General features: G+C 45.8%; 2 protein-coding genes across 2 annotated transcripts in view; one reads left to right on the plus strand and one right to left on the minus strand.

Annotated features, from left to right (window-relative positions):
- Positions 1–14,852, plus strand: part of sorbs2a (sorbin and SH3 domain containing 2a) — a 45,341-nt gene extending 30,489 nt beyond the window's left edge. Inside the window, exons 13-27 of the mRNA XM_052083839.1 lie at positions 58–172; positions 1,874–1,945; positions 4,035–4,091; positions 4,388–4,453; positions 4,802–4,851; positions 5,913–6,094; positions 6,289–7,917; positions 8,368–8,447; positions 8,596–8,693; positions 8,898–9,012; positions 9,093–9,221; positions 9,429–9,632; positions 13,177–13,214; positions 13,322–13,428; positions 13,734–14,852. Of these exons, the coding sequence (XP_051939799.1) occupies positions 58–172; positions 1,874–1,945; positions 4,035–4,091; positions 4,388–4,453; positions 4,802–4,851; positions 5,913–6,094; positions 6,289–7,917; positions 8,368–8,447; positions 8,596–8,693; positions 8,898–9,012; positions 9,093–9,221; positions 9,429–9,632; positions 13,177–13,214; positions 13,322–13,428; positions 13,734–13,798 (3,007 nt within the window). The 3' untranslated portion in view covers positions 13,799–14,852. The remainder of the gene's footprint in view (positions 1–57; positions 173–1,873; positions 1,946–4,034; positions 4,092–4,387; positions 4,454–4,801; positions 4,852–5,912; positions 6,095–6,288; positions 7,918–8,367; positions 8,448–8,595; positions 8,694–8,897; positions 9,013–9,092; positions 9,222–9,428; positions 9,633–13,176; positions 13,215–13,321; positions 13,429–13,733) is intronic.
- Positions 1–16,456, minus strand: part of LOC127613022 (lecithin retinol acyltransferase-like) — a 102,440-nt gene that overhangs the window by 54,322 nt on the left and 31,662 nt on the right. The gene's annotated exons all lie outside the window — the stretch shown is intronic.

The raw sequence follows: 16,456 nt of genomic DNA on the forward strand, positions 1-16,456 counted from the left end.
TATTCACCTCTCGCATTAAATGTTGAGTTTCTGGGGCCTAATGGTTCTTCTCTGTAGGAATGAATGGGGTCCTCCCGAAAGGAAAGTGGACACGCGAAAGTACCGCGCCGAGCCCAGGAGTATTTTTGAGTATGAGCCAGGGAAGTCCTCCATTTTAGAGCACGAAAGACCTGTAAGTATTTTTAAAATATATATTTAATATATGTTCCGTAATATAAACAACTCCATAGAATTTTGTCCAGACAATTTTCTCAATGTAACCAATCAGTTCACAATTAATTGTATGGGTTTTTTTGTTTTGTTGTTTTTTGGTGACATGTTTTTATTTTTCCGTGTCAGTAATTTCAGACAGAAGAAAAGACGACCACCATTTGTCATTTGAGCTAAAGAACAATACATTGAATCGTTTGATCAATCCGTCAACAATTAAAGGTTAAGTCGCTAGGTTTGAATTACTTGCGCCCCCTTTTGGTTGATGCTGGTTCCTGAATAACTTGCCAATCACTCCAATAGACAGAAATAAACACTCGGCCTACTTGGGAGCGTTAAATTATAATGCCGAGTAAACAAAATGACACTCCTCATTGTGTTGCCTTTGTGTGTGTTGATTGCACAGTGCTGTCACAGCCATCACCAAGCCGCTCCGCTTTTCAGGCTAACTCATTGTTCCCCCAAAACCGCAGTTAAGCGCGATGGATGAGATGAAAAACACACGCTGGCATCTGTGCAGGAATAGAATTAAAACAATACCAAAAAATGCAATCATAGAAGTTCTATTATGGAGACCAATTTCCATTGAAAAATGTCTCCTCGGGCCGGACTGAACTGATGAAAAGCTGCCGACAGTTTGATCAGATTTTAAATTTCATTTGGCAACATGAAGTTTGGTCGGCATTTCAATCATGAGTCGACCCGCAATCAATGTCAAGAACCCAAAACACACAGAAAATTTGCTATTTTTGGTTTGAAACATTCGTTTTAGGATGCGTTTTCTCATTTCGAGAGGTCCTTTTACGACAATTTGAATTCTGAGGTTCTGACGTATTCTTGTTCCAATGCCCGCAAAATTTTTGTCAAATTTCCAGTGTTTTACCGCCAACCCCCTCCGCTCCCCCATGATTTTTATAGGTCCATGGAATTTTGGGTCCAATTTCGAGTTTTTTGACCACATATATCTTGAGTTCCAAGGTCTGCATTTTTGGGGGGCTTGAATTCCACCAAATTGTTCACATTACAAGGCCCTCATGATTTTTATTGCAATTATGACACTTTTGACCACCAAACTGATCACATTTGTAGATCCGTTGAATTTTACCGTTAATCTTGTGTCTTTTGAACACTGAACTGATCGAGTCCCAAGCGACAACTGTTAACAACCCATTGGAAAAAATTTGGGGGGGGGGATTTTTTGAATTTTTAGTATTTTGACCACCTTTGTACTGTTCAAATTCTAATGTGCTTGGACTTTTTGGTCTTATTCCAAGTCGTTTCCATATCCAGCTGTTTGCGTACAGAATTTTGGGTTAAATTTCATGTCTTTTGACGACAGAACCGTTCATTTTTGAAGGTCCACAGAATTTATAGTTGAATTCCGTGTCTGATTGAGTTTCTCAGCCAATGGAATTTTCTGTCAAATCTCTAGTCGTTTCACCACCAAACTGTTTGCACCCAAGCTCCATCAAATGTACTGTACTTAATAAACGCGCTTTGAAATGGGTTTTAATTTTTGTTGCACGCCAAATCTTGACAAAACGTCCATGTCCACCTCCCTTTACATGTTCCACCCTAATCATACACTCCATGTTTGATTTCTGTCCATACTTCCTTCTTCTACTTTCTTGTCTCTCTTCCCATTGTCACGTTTTTTTTCCAGACCTATGATGACATAGATTTAGAGAACGAGCCTTGGTATAAGTTCTTTTCTGAGCTGGAGTTTGGCCGCCCGGTAAGTTAGCTGTAGGCCGCCTAGCTACTACTCGTGAACCCTCTCTTGCCGTCCAGGCCTCTGCACTCACTTTTTCTCCACACCACCCGTGTGGTTTTGTTACGATGTATATGTAGTGAGTGTGTGCGTGCTCTCCTGCGTGTGCAGGTCTATGCACTAGTAGACTGGGTGGGGCTGTCTGTGTGGGCATGATGTAGTTTGTTGGGTGCTGTGACTCCTCTATACCCCACCAACTCTCTAGCAGACCATCTTTTCTGGATTTAATTTTCTGTTTTTTTGTTTGTTTGTTTGTTTGTTTTTTTTAGCAAGCAGGTATTGATGTATTGAGACTCAATCCTGTCATTTTTTAATTACCGGATGATTATGTGTCATCATTACCACCCACCACAAAAGCAGTTACTCTATGACCCAAATTACAGGACTCTTGGGTCGAAAGAAATATACAGTGGAACTTCAAAGGCTGAGCGTGACTCGTACCAGTGCCTGTTGCCCCTTTCGCACTGTCTCGAAGCGGGCTTTCCTCTGTCATTTGACGTGAAGGGTGCCTACATTGGAGGGGCGATGGAAGCCCATCTGTCAATTTCCCAGCTTGTGAGTTAGTGTCAGGCAGAACGGCGACGTTTTGAAAAGGAATCGTGGAAATTTCAGAAAAGGGGTGTGCAGTTAGACAAAACCGAACGTCGAACAACAACAAAATGATTCACATAACAAATAATTGAAATTGAAAAAGTCTGTTCCAGAATCAGCGGCCCGGTAGTCTAGTGGTTAGCACGTCGGCTTCACAGTGCAGAGGTACCGGGTTCGATTCCAGCTCCGGCCTCCCTGTGTGGAGTTTGCATGTTCTCCCCGGTCCTGCGTGGGTTTTCTCCGGGTGCTCCGGTTTCCTCCCACATTCCAAAAACATGCGTGGCAGGCTGATTGAACACTCTAAATTGTCCCTAGGTGTGAGTGTGAGTGCGAATGGTTGTTCGTTTCTGTGTGCCCTGCGATTGGCTGGCAACCAATTCAGGGTGTCCCCCGCCTACTGCCCGAGGACAGCTGGGATAGGCTCCAGCACCCCCCGCGACCCAAGTGAGGATCAAGTGGCTCGGAAGATGAATGAATGAATGAATGTTCCAGAATCACAAGCCTTATTCGCACTGCTCGTCAGTACCGGCGTTTCCCTAGGAGTTGCTGACAAAATAAATACAAAGAATCTGTTCAAGAATCCGTAGCCCGTTTCACATTGCCGGCTTTTTTCTTTTTCCTCGTGTCGTTGTTCTAAGTGAAAAGTACGAAACAAAATTTCCACCGTATGCAGAAGCGCAGATGAGCAATGATAAGTAATTGTGTCCACTTAATTCATATTTATTTGTCTAGTATTTGTTCCTGGCTTTAGTGTCCCCTGATGGAGGAAAGTTGTAGTACCACCTTAATACATTGCCTTGTTTTGACTCGAGCCTTTTTTTCTTCCTTTTGCTTACATCACTCACACCGCATGAACACGCTTGTGTGTTGTGTGCGTGTGTGTTTATATGCACTCACTGGTCACCTCATTAGTTGCATCCAATACAAGAGCTCGTTTTACAGAGGTAGTAATATTTCTAATTTTTAAGACAAGGAACCTTTTGTCGGGTGAACTGCGTGATTCCTTTCAGCCAATCAGAGAAGAATGAAAAAGTGCACATTCATAAGAATGTGCTTATTATTGCGGTTGTACTACAAGACTGAGATCCATATTCTCACAATTTGGTCACTCTATTTAGTGACATTAAATGTTGACTTTCAATCAAAAATGAAAATTATCTTTTGGAAACGCATCATTTTTCACACAGCTGCGATATTAGATTTAAGTTTGGATCACCTAAGGAAGTGACCATTCGGTGTCCACGTGCATCTGGAATTTAGAGATTAATTCATGCATAAATATCCGATTTCTCTAATAGGTGTCCACTTTTCTCCACGTTTCTTCCCCCTTGTTTTCTTCCGCGCCCCATGATGCCACTGCTGCTTCTCCTCCTTCACCTCATCTTCACCTTCCTCCTCCTCCTCCTCCTCCTCCACCACCTGCTCCTCCTCCTGCCTCCCACGCTCATCTCTGCCACTCAAGCCTCCTAAAAAACGACTGGATTATAATCCAGACGTCTCGGCTCGCCAGCGCATCGAGGTAAATGATGGATGTGACAAGTGTAGTGTTGCAGTAATCTCTACTGAATCAAAAAAAACTACAGAAATGAATGTGAAGAGCAGCAACATTAGTCATCAGTGTTCTAATATCCTCCTACAAAATTAAATGAAGTGGTGCGCGCATGAATTGGAAACTCTGGATGCACAGGCAGTAATAGTGACAAATGTTTTATGGGGGGGGGGAAATAAACAAGATAAATCTGCGTGTTATGTTTGTACTCTATATGCAGCATTACCTTTAATAAAAATAACAACACAAATTGCCTTTGTTTACAGATTGTTCCAGTGTTGAATGATGCTTCTTTATTTAGGTCCGTTCCAGTTCCAACCCATGTTTATGAGGTAACATTTAACCCCCCCCCCCCCCCCCCCCACACACACACACACCAGACCCCAACCCTCCTTCCCCACAACCACCCTGCGCTCCTTTGCTAATTCACCTTCATTCTACAGTGCAGCCCAACAGAGCGCAAACCGCGCTTTGTTTTTGCTAAGGTGCACCACGTGGAACCATCATCTCCCTTATGCCAAAGGGGCCGGGGGGGAGCCATTTTAATGTGACACACTCGGAAGCGCGTGCAGGCATTGCAACAGTGCGATCAGGAGTCGCTCCACCTTTTGTTCCCACCCCTCCTACTCAGCCCGGCTCATTTTCTCCTTTTTTTGTTTGTTTCTTCTTCTGTCTTCCAGGCAACCCTGCAGGTCGCTCCTGCCGACAAGCCCCCCGAAAGACCCGCACGGTAAACCCCCTTTTGTTTTTTTTGTTTTTGTTTTTTTTTTCTTGTTTCCCGCCCCCTCTATTTTGCCCCTCCCCCGTCTTTTCAACAGCACTGCTCCATGGTCGGTTTGAGTGCTGTGCTCTTGTCCTTGATATCGCTCCCCTTTTGCTGGCATTTCAGTGTTAATATCAGCCTTTATTTGCTCGCATAAGTCAAGACAACGAGTTTTATATCTTCCTTGCCATCCGAACCAGAATAAGCATATTGGAGTCTGCCCTTCACCACTTCACCTTACACCTCCTCCTTGCTCCATCCTTCCCTTTTCCCTCTCCCTTTCCCTTCGCCCTGATTATTAACTCCCAAATGAGCAAAAATAGGACGTGATGACTCGGTTGAGTCGTTCTCAATAGAAAGCTCACATGCGGCTTTTTAAAGGAGCACTAAAAGAAGTCAATGCTGTACTGTGAAAAGAAAAAAAAATTCTGCCCACTGAGTCAGTTAACCAAATTTTGTAGGCAGGTCCATCAAGACTAGGCTCAGAACCAATGCCTGAAAAGGCACAGAAAGTAAGCGGTTTTATTTTGTATTTATTTATTTTGCAGTTGCATTGAACCAGGACTCTAATGGGAAAATATTAAGAATATACACTTGTGGTTGGCACCATCCTCGGATCACCATCACTTTTTAGGAAACCCGAAAAAATTGCGCGCGTTTGTCGAACAATTCTATCATCATACAAAGCAAGCCATTTTGGACACTTTAGAATCTCAATAATATGTAAATAAATCAATAATAATTGCACTGACGTGGGGATTTACCAGTAGTATTGATTTGTGGAAACTTGTTTTATTTTTATTTTTTGCCTGAAACATTCCTCATTGAACACATCATTCAATTCGCGGCGTTGCGATTAGCCATGAAAACGGGGGCTGTGAAGGCTCATTTGTTAATTTTTTACAACTAAACATCCGTTTCCAGTTCCCATCTCGCGTGCGCGGTTTGTCCCGATACTTTCAATGCATTCATATTATTGCATATATGCGTAAAGGACATCGTTGTCATGACTGACCGCCATGTTGCAGCGCTGCCAACGACTACCGAAAAAGAAGGAAGTCTGAGCCTGCCGGCTCCCAGGCAAACGCTCAGTTCTACTCTGGCCGAGCGGCAACGTCGCCCAAAGCGCCCGACACCAGCGGCTCCGCCGGCGGCACTCTCAAGAAGTCCGTCGTTCGCTCCTTGCCGTCCTCGCCCTCACGCACCAAAGGTAGACACTTGGAAAGATTCCCAGTTTGCCAGTCGTGTGTTTCAATTGTGGAAGCTTTCCCTCCCTTCCTCCCTCCCTTCCTCCTTTCTTGGTCGCTATGACTGCTTAACATGCTTTCCTGCTTCTTCTTCTCTCCCACCACGCTGCTCTCTTGCGGGACGTCTTTTAAAAATACAAACGAAACAAAACCAAAGGTGGGGCCGCATGCGTCATGTATTCCAACACTTTGACCTCCGCGGGTCCTTGCCAGCATTCATCCCTGCCCCGCGTTGCTACTTGTCGCACGGACGAGGCGCCGGCGTCATCCTATGAGGAGGCTGCGGCGCCTCCGCCGCCCGGCGGCAAACTCAGGTCCCGTAGCTGCGACGACTTGCTGGGAGAGCGTCCGGGCCAAGGCCGCGCCTGTCGCTCGGAAAGCGCCAGCTCATTCCCGCGCAGCCAACCTGACTCCAACGGGTCCACGGGCTCGGCACCCTGCCTGCGCCGCCGGCTGCCACATGACTCACCGGGCTTTCTCAAGTTGTACCGCAAGATGCACCACATCGACAGGGCCCACCTGATCCCGTCCGAGGTGATCCGGTCGGTCCGCACCCGCATCCTGGAGCTGGAGCGGCAGCCCCATCTGCACCCGCACCCGCTCTCCCCTCGGGCGCCCTCTGGTGGCTCGGAAGTGCTGCGCGACAACGTGCCCGACCGCATCTCCGCTTTTGAGAGTCTCATCGAGAAGTCCAAATCCATGCCTAACTTGGGAGACAACGAGGTGGCGTCGGGCGCAACCACGCCGGGCGGCTCGTCCCGCGCAAGCAGTGGCGGCGGCACCCCTAGTTTTCCAAAACGCCGCTTCTCCATCGAGTCCCTCCTGGAGGAGGACGACAGCGGCAACGGGCTGCCGCCTCCCGCCACGGATCACTCGCGTAAACCTCGCAGCCCGCCTGAGGGTCAACCTCGTGCGGGGCCGGAGCCCGACCGCGCGGCCTCCTACTTGGCTCAGCCCGTCCCGCGGGTGCCGCGAGCCGACTACTCCGACAGCGAGCAGGACGCCATCGCCTCAGACCTCAGTGACTTCATACAGGTGGAGGGCTCTTCGTTTTGCAGCGAGAGCGACTTTGACCACTGCTCGCTGACATCCTCGGAGAGCTTGTGCGGCTCGGCCACGCTGCGCCATCACCACCCCCAGCACTCCGGTCACCAGAGTGTTGGCCAGAGCCAGGGCTACCAACATAGACACCTCATTAGTTCATGCAAGGGTCGATGCCCGGCCTCTTACACCCGCTTCACCACCATGCTCCGCCACGAGCGACAGCGAGCGCGCCAGGACCCTCAGAGGCCTCAGCCGTCGAGTCACAGCAGCCGCTCTCCGGTCCGCAGCTCCGAGTCCCAGCAGTCCATGTCCAAGCTGGCCTATCTGGTCAGCCCGGTGCCTTTCCATAAGAAAAAGAGCCGCGGCGGAAGCGGGCCAAAATCCAAGCAGGCCATCTACGAAGCGCTGGACGCCGCCCTGAGGGACATCTACGAGCACATCCGAGCCGAGCGGGGCCGCAGAGGCGCTGGCACCCCCGACGACAGCATCCTGAGGAGAATACTCTCCGAGCTGCTGCCCAGCGTGCCTGAAAGAAGCTCTTCGTTGCCCGGAAGGAGGCTGTGTTGGCACCAGGCCGGCCCGGATGGGTACACTTCGTACGAGGGCGAGCCACCCGCGTCACGGTCGCATTCTCCCCGGCTCCGGTCGCCAGTCGGTGCCTGTTACGGACGCCGCTTGAATGCCGCCAACTGTAATGAGTACGGGGAGGAGCATGCCAATGGAAATGGTGTTTTTTATTCAGGTGGAGATGACGCGGTCACATCATTCGCTGTTTGTCCTCTTCACCATCTTGGTCACATTCTTGTGCTTTTTTTTTTTTTTGGACGTACCGAAACCAAGTGTTTCCGCTGTTAATTCACCAATGCTATTCACGGTGCTGCTCGGTTGGGGGTTCACCGAATGAACCTACCTGAGTGGAGTCGTACAATTCCTGCCCATCTGTTTGTAATGTACGTCACCGATCATTTTCAATGTCTCCCCTTGCCCCCTTCGTGTTTCTCTCTTTATTTTTAAATTTTGTTTTGTAATTATTTTTATATTCATATTTTGTCCACTCCAGACATCCATTTTAACGTACTTGTTGGAATGACATCATTTGCCGTATCGCGAGCATGCCCAGTGTTGTTCCCATTACCAGTGCTATCCTAACTGCGCTGACTTTGTGTGCCGTTTTGTCTCTCGCCAATCGCAGACCAGGATGTGCCCAGGAGTTATTCCACCACTGACGGTCAGCACACACCCCAGAGTCGAAGAGCCACACCTGACAGAGAGGTAGTACCCATTCATTTCCCCCCGCCCCCTCCCCCAAATGACAGCAAGCAGCTCAGTGAACATTAGCATGATTGGTTTCGTTGTTCCGGTGTTTATTTCTGGTAATACTCGATACTTTTCTTGTGTCTCCCATTTTTACTCCCTCCAGGTATCCCATAAACAGATGACCCAACTTATTCTGTTCTCTCTCCTCCATCAGAAGCAGCCCGCCCGAGCTATTTACGACTTTAAGGCGCAGACGGCTAAGTGAGTACAGTTTGAAGCATGAACTCGTAAAACCGACGTGTCAGCGTGTGGCCGTTCACTCCATTAAACTTGACGTGTAGTTTTTACGTATGCCGCCGTCACACCCGAATGGCTTTGACCGTGCCTGTGCTATTCATACACCGCATGGCCTACACCCAATAAATCCCAGTCGATTACGCTCGAAATAACCCGACCGCATTACAGGGAGCTGACGTTAAAAAAAGGCGACGCGGTCAACATCATCAGGCAGATCGACGGCAACTGGTACGAAGGCGAGCACCGTGGCCGGGTCGGGATATTCCCAATGGCTTACGTGGAGGTGGGCGCGCGACCAGCATAAATCGCCGACCGTGCGTGTGGCATTATCCAGGCTTCACACTCTCACTTATGTGTCTTGAGAAGATGACGTCTTCGGAGAATTCGCGGCCCAGCCGCCCGCCTCCACCCGCCCACGTCAGGGAGATCGGCGAGGCCGTGGCTCGTTACAACTTCAACGCTGACACAAACGTCGAGCTGTCTCTCAGAAAGGTGCCTTGAGTACACCCTCGACCTCACACCGCTCAATCGCATATCAATACGAATCCGATGCATCGATACTTTCTATTTTCGATAGCTGTCTGTTCTCATGAGCGGTTGCCGGTTCAATCACACATACGGTTACTCCAATATACAGTGTAGAATGTGCGTGTCTGTGTGTGTATAATGTGCGTGTTTGTGGGGGGGGGGGGGGTACAGGGCGAAAGGGTGATCGTGATCCGTCAGGTGGACCAGAACTGGTACGAGGGAAAGATCCCAGACACAACCAAACAGGGCATCTTTCCCGTAGCCTACGTGGACCTGCTCAAGCGCTCACCCTCCAAAGCAACTGCCCACCACCTCCACCATGCGGACCCCCACGGAAACCATGGCAACAGGACGCCCATCTCCACACCCATCAAGGTAAGGAAATGTCACCACAATACTCGGATCGACGAGAAGCGGCTTTGGCACGTGTCCAGTGGAACCTCTGCGTACTTTTCTGTTGACTTTCTCCCTTCTCTTCCACTCACCCCCCCCCCCCCCCCCCCCCCATCATGAAGCCTTCCTCCCTTCTCCCGCCTCCATCCCCCGCCCCCTCCCGCGACCACCCATCTTCCCCACTATCAAGGCCTAACCTGCGGGCAGTCACCCACGAGTGGCTCTCCCTCACCGTGGACGCCCCTCCGCCTCGCTCTCTCTCTGTCACGCCCGCGACCCCCGTGCCGCCCCCTCTTTCCGGTCACCTTGCGCAGTTTCTTGATGAGCCTCTCTCCGCCTCGCCCGAGTATCTCTCCGGCGTTTTAGGTCCGCTGGCTCCTTCTCGCGGGCGTAGCGCACGGGAGCCTTTGCGCGGGGCGAACTCGAGCGTGTCGCAGAGAGCGATGTGGGAGTCGTCGACGTCACCGAGCCGCTTTGACGGTCAGCTCAGCGTCGCAGACCCTTACGACGAGCCGCCGTCTGTGATTCCGGATGAACACACTCACGCAAAACCCCGATTTCATGAAGCTCAAACAGCAGCAAAACCCCGAGCAATCAAATCAGCAGAACGAGACTGGGTGACGGCTCGCGTCCCGAAGGAAGCCCCGGTTGAGTCTCAGAGGCCCCCATCAAAAAGAGGAAAGGCGTTTATTGAGTTATTCATTCGGGAAGAAGATGAGGAGGAGGAAGAGGTTTTGACAGGCAAACTCGGTACACAGGTAGAGCATTTGTGACCTTTCATTGAAACGGCCCGGTTTCCACCAAGCAGTACAGTTTCGAGCTACCGCGTCACTTTGTTCTCTTTGTTTTGTAGCTATACTCACCGAAGGCTTGATTGGTGAGTTTTGAACCGTACTGCTAGGTGGAAACGCGGTGGAAGAATGAGAAAGCTGCAGAAGCTTGGATAATAAGACATGGAGGAAAATAGTTTTACAAAAGTAGATGCAAATTGTGGCGTCGCACTCGAACCTCCGGCATGTTCCGTACCTTGTTTGTAGACGCTAAATGAAAAGGTGTCGGTCTTAAATTTCAATTAAATCATTTCTTGTCTTGAATCTTTACGTATCTAAATAAACAATAATACAAAATATTCATATTTATTTGGATGCTCAATGTGTTTTTAAATTCCAAATCAATTCACCGTGAACGAAATGTAAACCTACAAATAATAAAATCACTGAATATACAAACAATAAGAAGAATTTTTTAATCCGATCCAAATTTATGCCGACTCATGAAAATTATTGGAATGAGTAATAAAAGACACATTTTTGTTTTTTTTTTAATCAAAATATTTTCCTCCATGTCTCCTTTGCCATTCATATTTCAATTCGATTGAAGTTGTGCACTCGGTGTCGTGTGTCACTGCCGCCCACCCCCACTAGGCTGACGTCTGTCCCCCCGCTCACTCACCCTCCCCTCCCGCCGGCCTGCCGTCACCCTCTTCGCTGCGACCCTTGAACTCTCCCCCACCCCGCCCCCCGCCCCTGCCCATCTTCTCCACGTCGCCTGCCGTCTCGCCCTCTTCCTCCGCGTCTCCCTTCCACTCGCCGGAGCCCCTGACTCCCCCCCGCTCCACCACATCACCCTCGTCCACCTCCCCACCGCTCCTCACTTCCCGCCACTCCCCTCCCACGATTCCCCACCTGGGCCGTAGGTCCCCCAAGTTGAAGGTAAAGCGGAGTCGGGCTGTTGCTGCCAATGAATTCTAACAGTTGCTCGTTTGAGAATGAGGAATGGACTTATTGGTTTGTAGCAAGCGGCAGTGGACCTCATAGAGTGGCTCGTAACAGTTTTTTGCTTTTTCTAATATCAAAAGATGCCATTCATGTTTTTATGTTAAAAAATATAGCTTGATCTGAGTTCGCAATGATAGTGTTGATGATGCAGATGGTATAAAATAATATGCTTTACGTTGACTTGTTCGGAGTTCGGTCTCCGTTTGTACAAGAGCATTTTTCTTCATATTTAATTCGACACTTATTTTTGCTCACGCTTTTTTTAATCTTTCAACTGGCCACCATAAACCTCAGCTGCTATACAGCTGCCACGTGGACCCTGCAGGCAGCATGTTTTGTGGTGATGAAGTCCATCGCGACGCGTGGCCGTATCATGTCATCGTATTGACAGTGTGAATTCATGCAGAGTGTGATGTGCACACTAACGCATTTTGTCCACTAACACAAACGGCTGTGTAGTTATAGATCGGACGTTGGTGCCGACGGTGGTCGCATCGGGATGATTTTGGTGATTGGCGGCCGTTGGCACGTTAGCGTTTGGCTTTGAATGTTCTCGCCATGACAGCGAGTAGCTTGGCGTCGGTTGCTGTGGAAGCCGAGACAGACATTTTGTCTTCTTTGTATGCCCGCCGAGCAGGATCCAGTCGTGGGTGGAAAACCGCCTCGTAGCCCCGTCTTGTCTCGGAGGCCCGCTAGAGGTCGAAGGGTAGGGCGACTCGTCTTTTGTCTCTTGGGTAACTCTGCTGACTGGAACTGTCGCTTAAGGTTGGGTTTTATGAAGGGATCTCCAGAGGAATTATTTCCCTCAAGCAAATGCTTGTTGGTGAAAAATTCTTCGCCTCCTCATGATATGTCATTCTTTCTCCATACATGCCCAAGAATAGGACTGCATTCTAATAAAATGTCATGATGTTCTTTGTTGTTAATATAAAAAGTGTTTATTTATGTGGAGAATTTATCTTTTTTTTTTAACTCGATCCCTTTGCAATTCAACTCGTTTGTTGTACGGCACTTTACAAACGCCCGCAGCTGCACACAAAGTGCTGTACATGAAGTGTAAAACTATCAAACATAATGTCATATATTATTGGTAGATAATATCACTTTGGGGGTAATTTACCACAATTACAGTATTTACAGTGTTCTGTCAATTATTTCTCCGTTATAGTAAAACAAATATATATTTTAAATTCAAAAATATTCTTCATTTATATTTTGACTTTTTTTTTAATCATCCATATTTTTAATCCACACTTTGGGGATGATTTTATTTTTGTAATCAGTTTTGCCACAAATTAAAAAATATATATATATATATATATATATATATATATATATATATATATATATATATATATATATATATATATATATATATATACACACACGCATTTCCATTGGGTGGACACATTTAACAATTTGCTTCACACGTTAAAATTCACATACATTTAAAAAACATTTGCAAAATATATTTTTGGTGAGTCCCTCATTGTTTGAGTCAATGTAATATAGATACAGTATATAGATTTTTTGCTTCAGTCCTCTATATGCATCAGCTTTTTACAGATGCCGTGCTATCTTATGTTCTGTTTTTATGTTTCTCTCTCTCTCTCTCTCTCTCTCTCTCTCTCTCTCTCTCTCTCTCTCTCTCTCTCTCTCTCTCTCTCTCTCTCTGTCTCTCTGTCTCTCTGTCTCTGTCAAAATATTCCTGAAACCCAGATTTCTTACTCATTTTGTTTCTTTTTCAGCGACTAGTCCAGGAAGCTCTCCACGGCGGGGGAAACCCGTAAGTCACGTTCACATTGCAAGTTTCTGTGGTGTAATTTGGACGCGAGTAAGCCAATTAAGTGCTGACCCAAGAGGGTGTGAACGATTGATTGTTTTGTCACACAGCTTCCAGGCTGTGTACAACTACGCGCCGCGCAACGAAGACGAGCTGGAGCTGAGGGAGGGCGACATTGTTGATGTGATGGAGAGGTGTGATGACGGATGGTTTGTTGGTAAGCAAAGACAAACAAGAGCATTTATTATTATCATTAAAACTATATGTATTATTCAAATGATCCATTCACCAAAGTATCGACAAAAACAAACCACAACAATAGACGAGCACAAAAGCCTAAATAACACACTTGCACAAATTCAAGGCTGTCAGTATCACATATTTTTTACATTCACTTATTCTTCGGATTATTCCGTCGATGAATCAAATCATCTCAGCCCGACCTTTTTTTTTTTTTTTTGCCCAAAGATCTACAATTCACCTATGCCCGTCACATTTCATTGTTCTCTGTTGTATATGAAGGGACGTCTCGTCGGAGCAAGTTGTTTGGAACCTTCCCAGGAAACTACGTGAAGCAGCTAACGTGAATGATTCCCCGCCCCGCCCGCCCCCGCGCACGAGTGTGTGTCTGTGCGTTTTTGGATGGCGGCGCAGCTCTCTCTAGCCATCTTCAACGGAAGACCTCGTTAGAACCAATTTTTTGTTGTTGTTTTTAATTCTTTTTACTCCTGTTGCCGCAAAATGACAACGTTGAGGGGAAAAAAACATTATTCTGTGTTAGTGTGCTGCATCACAAGGACATTCAACAATGAATCATGTGCTATATTACATGCGCAAATCTCACCCGTTCACCTTCACCGCTAGCGTTGATGCACTTTAACCAATTTGTGTTTGTTTGTTTCATGTCAGAGTTCACCTCAGAAAAGTGTCAGTATCGGAGGGCTTGCCACTTTTTCAAAGTTTGTATTTTTTAGCGCTCCAGCGCTAGGGGATGGCTGTAGTGTCTTTTGTTGTTGTCGTTGCTTTATTTATGATTATTCAATAACACAACCAAACCAAGATAAATCGGGAGGCATCCCAGAGCATTTGGAAAATCGACAAAACCGATCAATTCAGCCATTTTCAGTTTGCGTTTTTCCGTTGGTTCATTTAACCCCAAGGAGCGCGTGACCCAAGATGGCGGCATGCACGTCCTTAGTTACGGGGCAGCGCGTCGTATCCCTCCAGCAACGAGCCAGCCAATCATATTCTTCTTTCTGCTCCGTCAGCAACATTTGGAAGCCAGAGCTAGCGAGTCTTTATACAGTATATATCCAACACAAGATCTCCGGTTAATGAAACAGACTTTGGAATTACGACTGGCTTGAAATCGCTCTGTTTACAACTGGGGGGGTTTATTTCTCACGGAAGCTTGGTTGAATCCATGCTCACCTGCAGCTATCCAGCCCCCTATCTTCAAAAAAAAAAATCAGAGAGGAATAGAAATATAGACTTGATTGTTGTAATTCCTACAACAATACCTGATTCGGGTGTACCATGAATCCCCTCAAATTAAAAGTGTAAATCTGCAATTAAAGCACATTTTCTTCATTTAATTTGAAACTCGGCGTGATGGTGTTTAGATTTAAAAAAAAAAGACAACATTTTGTGTGTTTGTGTCCCGTGAATGAAGAGTGGCAAGCAACACTTCATGCACAAGCTGAGCTCATTCACACAGAGAGTAAATAAGGCACATAATCGTAACTCGATCCATATTAGATTTGAATTATGACGCATCCAGGTCGATGTGCATCATACAAAACCTATTTAATAATTTGAGCTGTTTCCAACTTGTGGAGCGAAGACGTGCGAAAAAAAAGAACTTCATGGGAAACCGTCAGATAAAAATGAAAAAATACATACGCAGACTGAAATAATGATCTGGTCTCAGTTTAGTACTGAATCAAGTGTGAAGTTTAGGCTAGCATTGTTTGAACACAAAGATGATGTATTTGCTGGTAAGCATGACTTATTCTGTTGTATGAACGGCAACAGACGGACAGACAAGTTGCTTGTGCGTTTTGTCATCCAAGTGAAGAGAAGATGCCTGCCACCATATGCCACTGGCGTAGATTAAAAAAAAAAAAAAAAAAGAATCATTTAAATAATAATTGTAGTACTTAGTAAATAATGCTCGGAATATACACTCTTGTGTTGAACTTGAAGATTTGTTTTTGAAGTCACGCATACCGAATCCAGAACCGTGAGCACAAAAGTGAGAGCAGAACCGAACTGTGGATTTAGTGAACCATTCCACCCCTTATATTTTTTTTATTACATTCTAATTGCAAATTTTCATGGGAAAATTCAACGAGAAAGTATGAATTACATTTTTAAATAATCTTTTTTTTTTTTGGGTCGCAGTGACAATAATATTTTTTTATCTTCATACGGAACACATTTTTAACAACTGAAAATTGCAAAGGTTTTTAGGGTTTGTTTAGGGTTTTTATGACAAATTGTTGAGATTTTCCAGATTTAAAAAAAACAAAAAACAGTAACAAAGAAGTTCTTTTTGTCTCTTTTTTCATACAAAAAAATTGGCGAAAATACAGTTTAAATTGCACAGTGGCGATATACAATCGTGTGATAAGCATTTTTGTTTTTATTATTCTTATTACTTGTGTAACTATTTGCAGCAAAAGACATCTTCTGTCAGTGTAGTTACTGTTAATGTTTTTTTTTAAATCCTAAAAAATGTGTTTCACAATGATGTGTTTTAAATCCAAATTCAGTCGCTTGTTATTTGTCAACTATACAGCCGTGTGCTAATTAAGACAAGCTGCCATGGATTGTAGGCTGTCAAATTTAGTTATAGAGAGTACATAAATTGGTAGGTTTTCCACCAAGGGGCGGTTTTAAATACCATACATTTAAAAGCAGATTTTAGCTGAGATGTCGTACAAAGGAATTCATTTTATTTTTTATTTTTTGGACACCGACTTTCGTTGAAGCACCTTAAGATGTATTATTTTTATCCTAAATTCACATTGTGTTGCTCACATTTCTGTTTTATTTTTTTCCAATCATTTTTTGTTATCAGCATTCACCTGCTTTATTAAAAACACACTCTTGGTTTTATTCATATTTCTTCGTTCATTTGTATTAACAGCGGCATCTTGTGGGTGTGTTTTGAACACAATTTTTATTTGTGACCGAACACCGCCTTAAAAATAACAAACTAGCTTGATAGCCATGTAACATGT

This window comes from Hippocampus zosterae, chromosome 13 (genome assembly GCF_025434085.1).
Source record: "Hippocampus zosterae strain Florida chromosome 13, ASM2543408v3, whole genome shotgun sequence".
Lineage (NCBI taxonomy): Eukaryota > Metazoa > Chordata > Actinopteri > Syngnathiformes > Syngnathidae > Hippocampus > Hippocampus zosterae.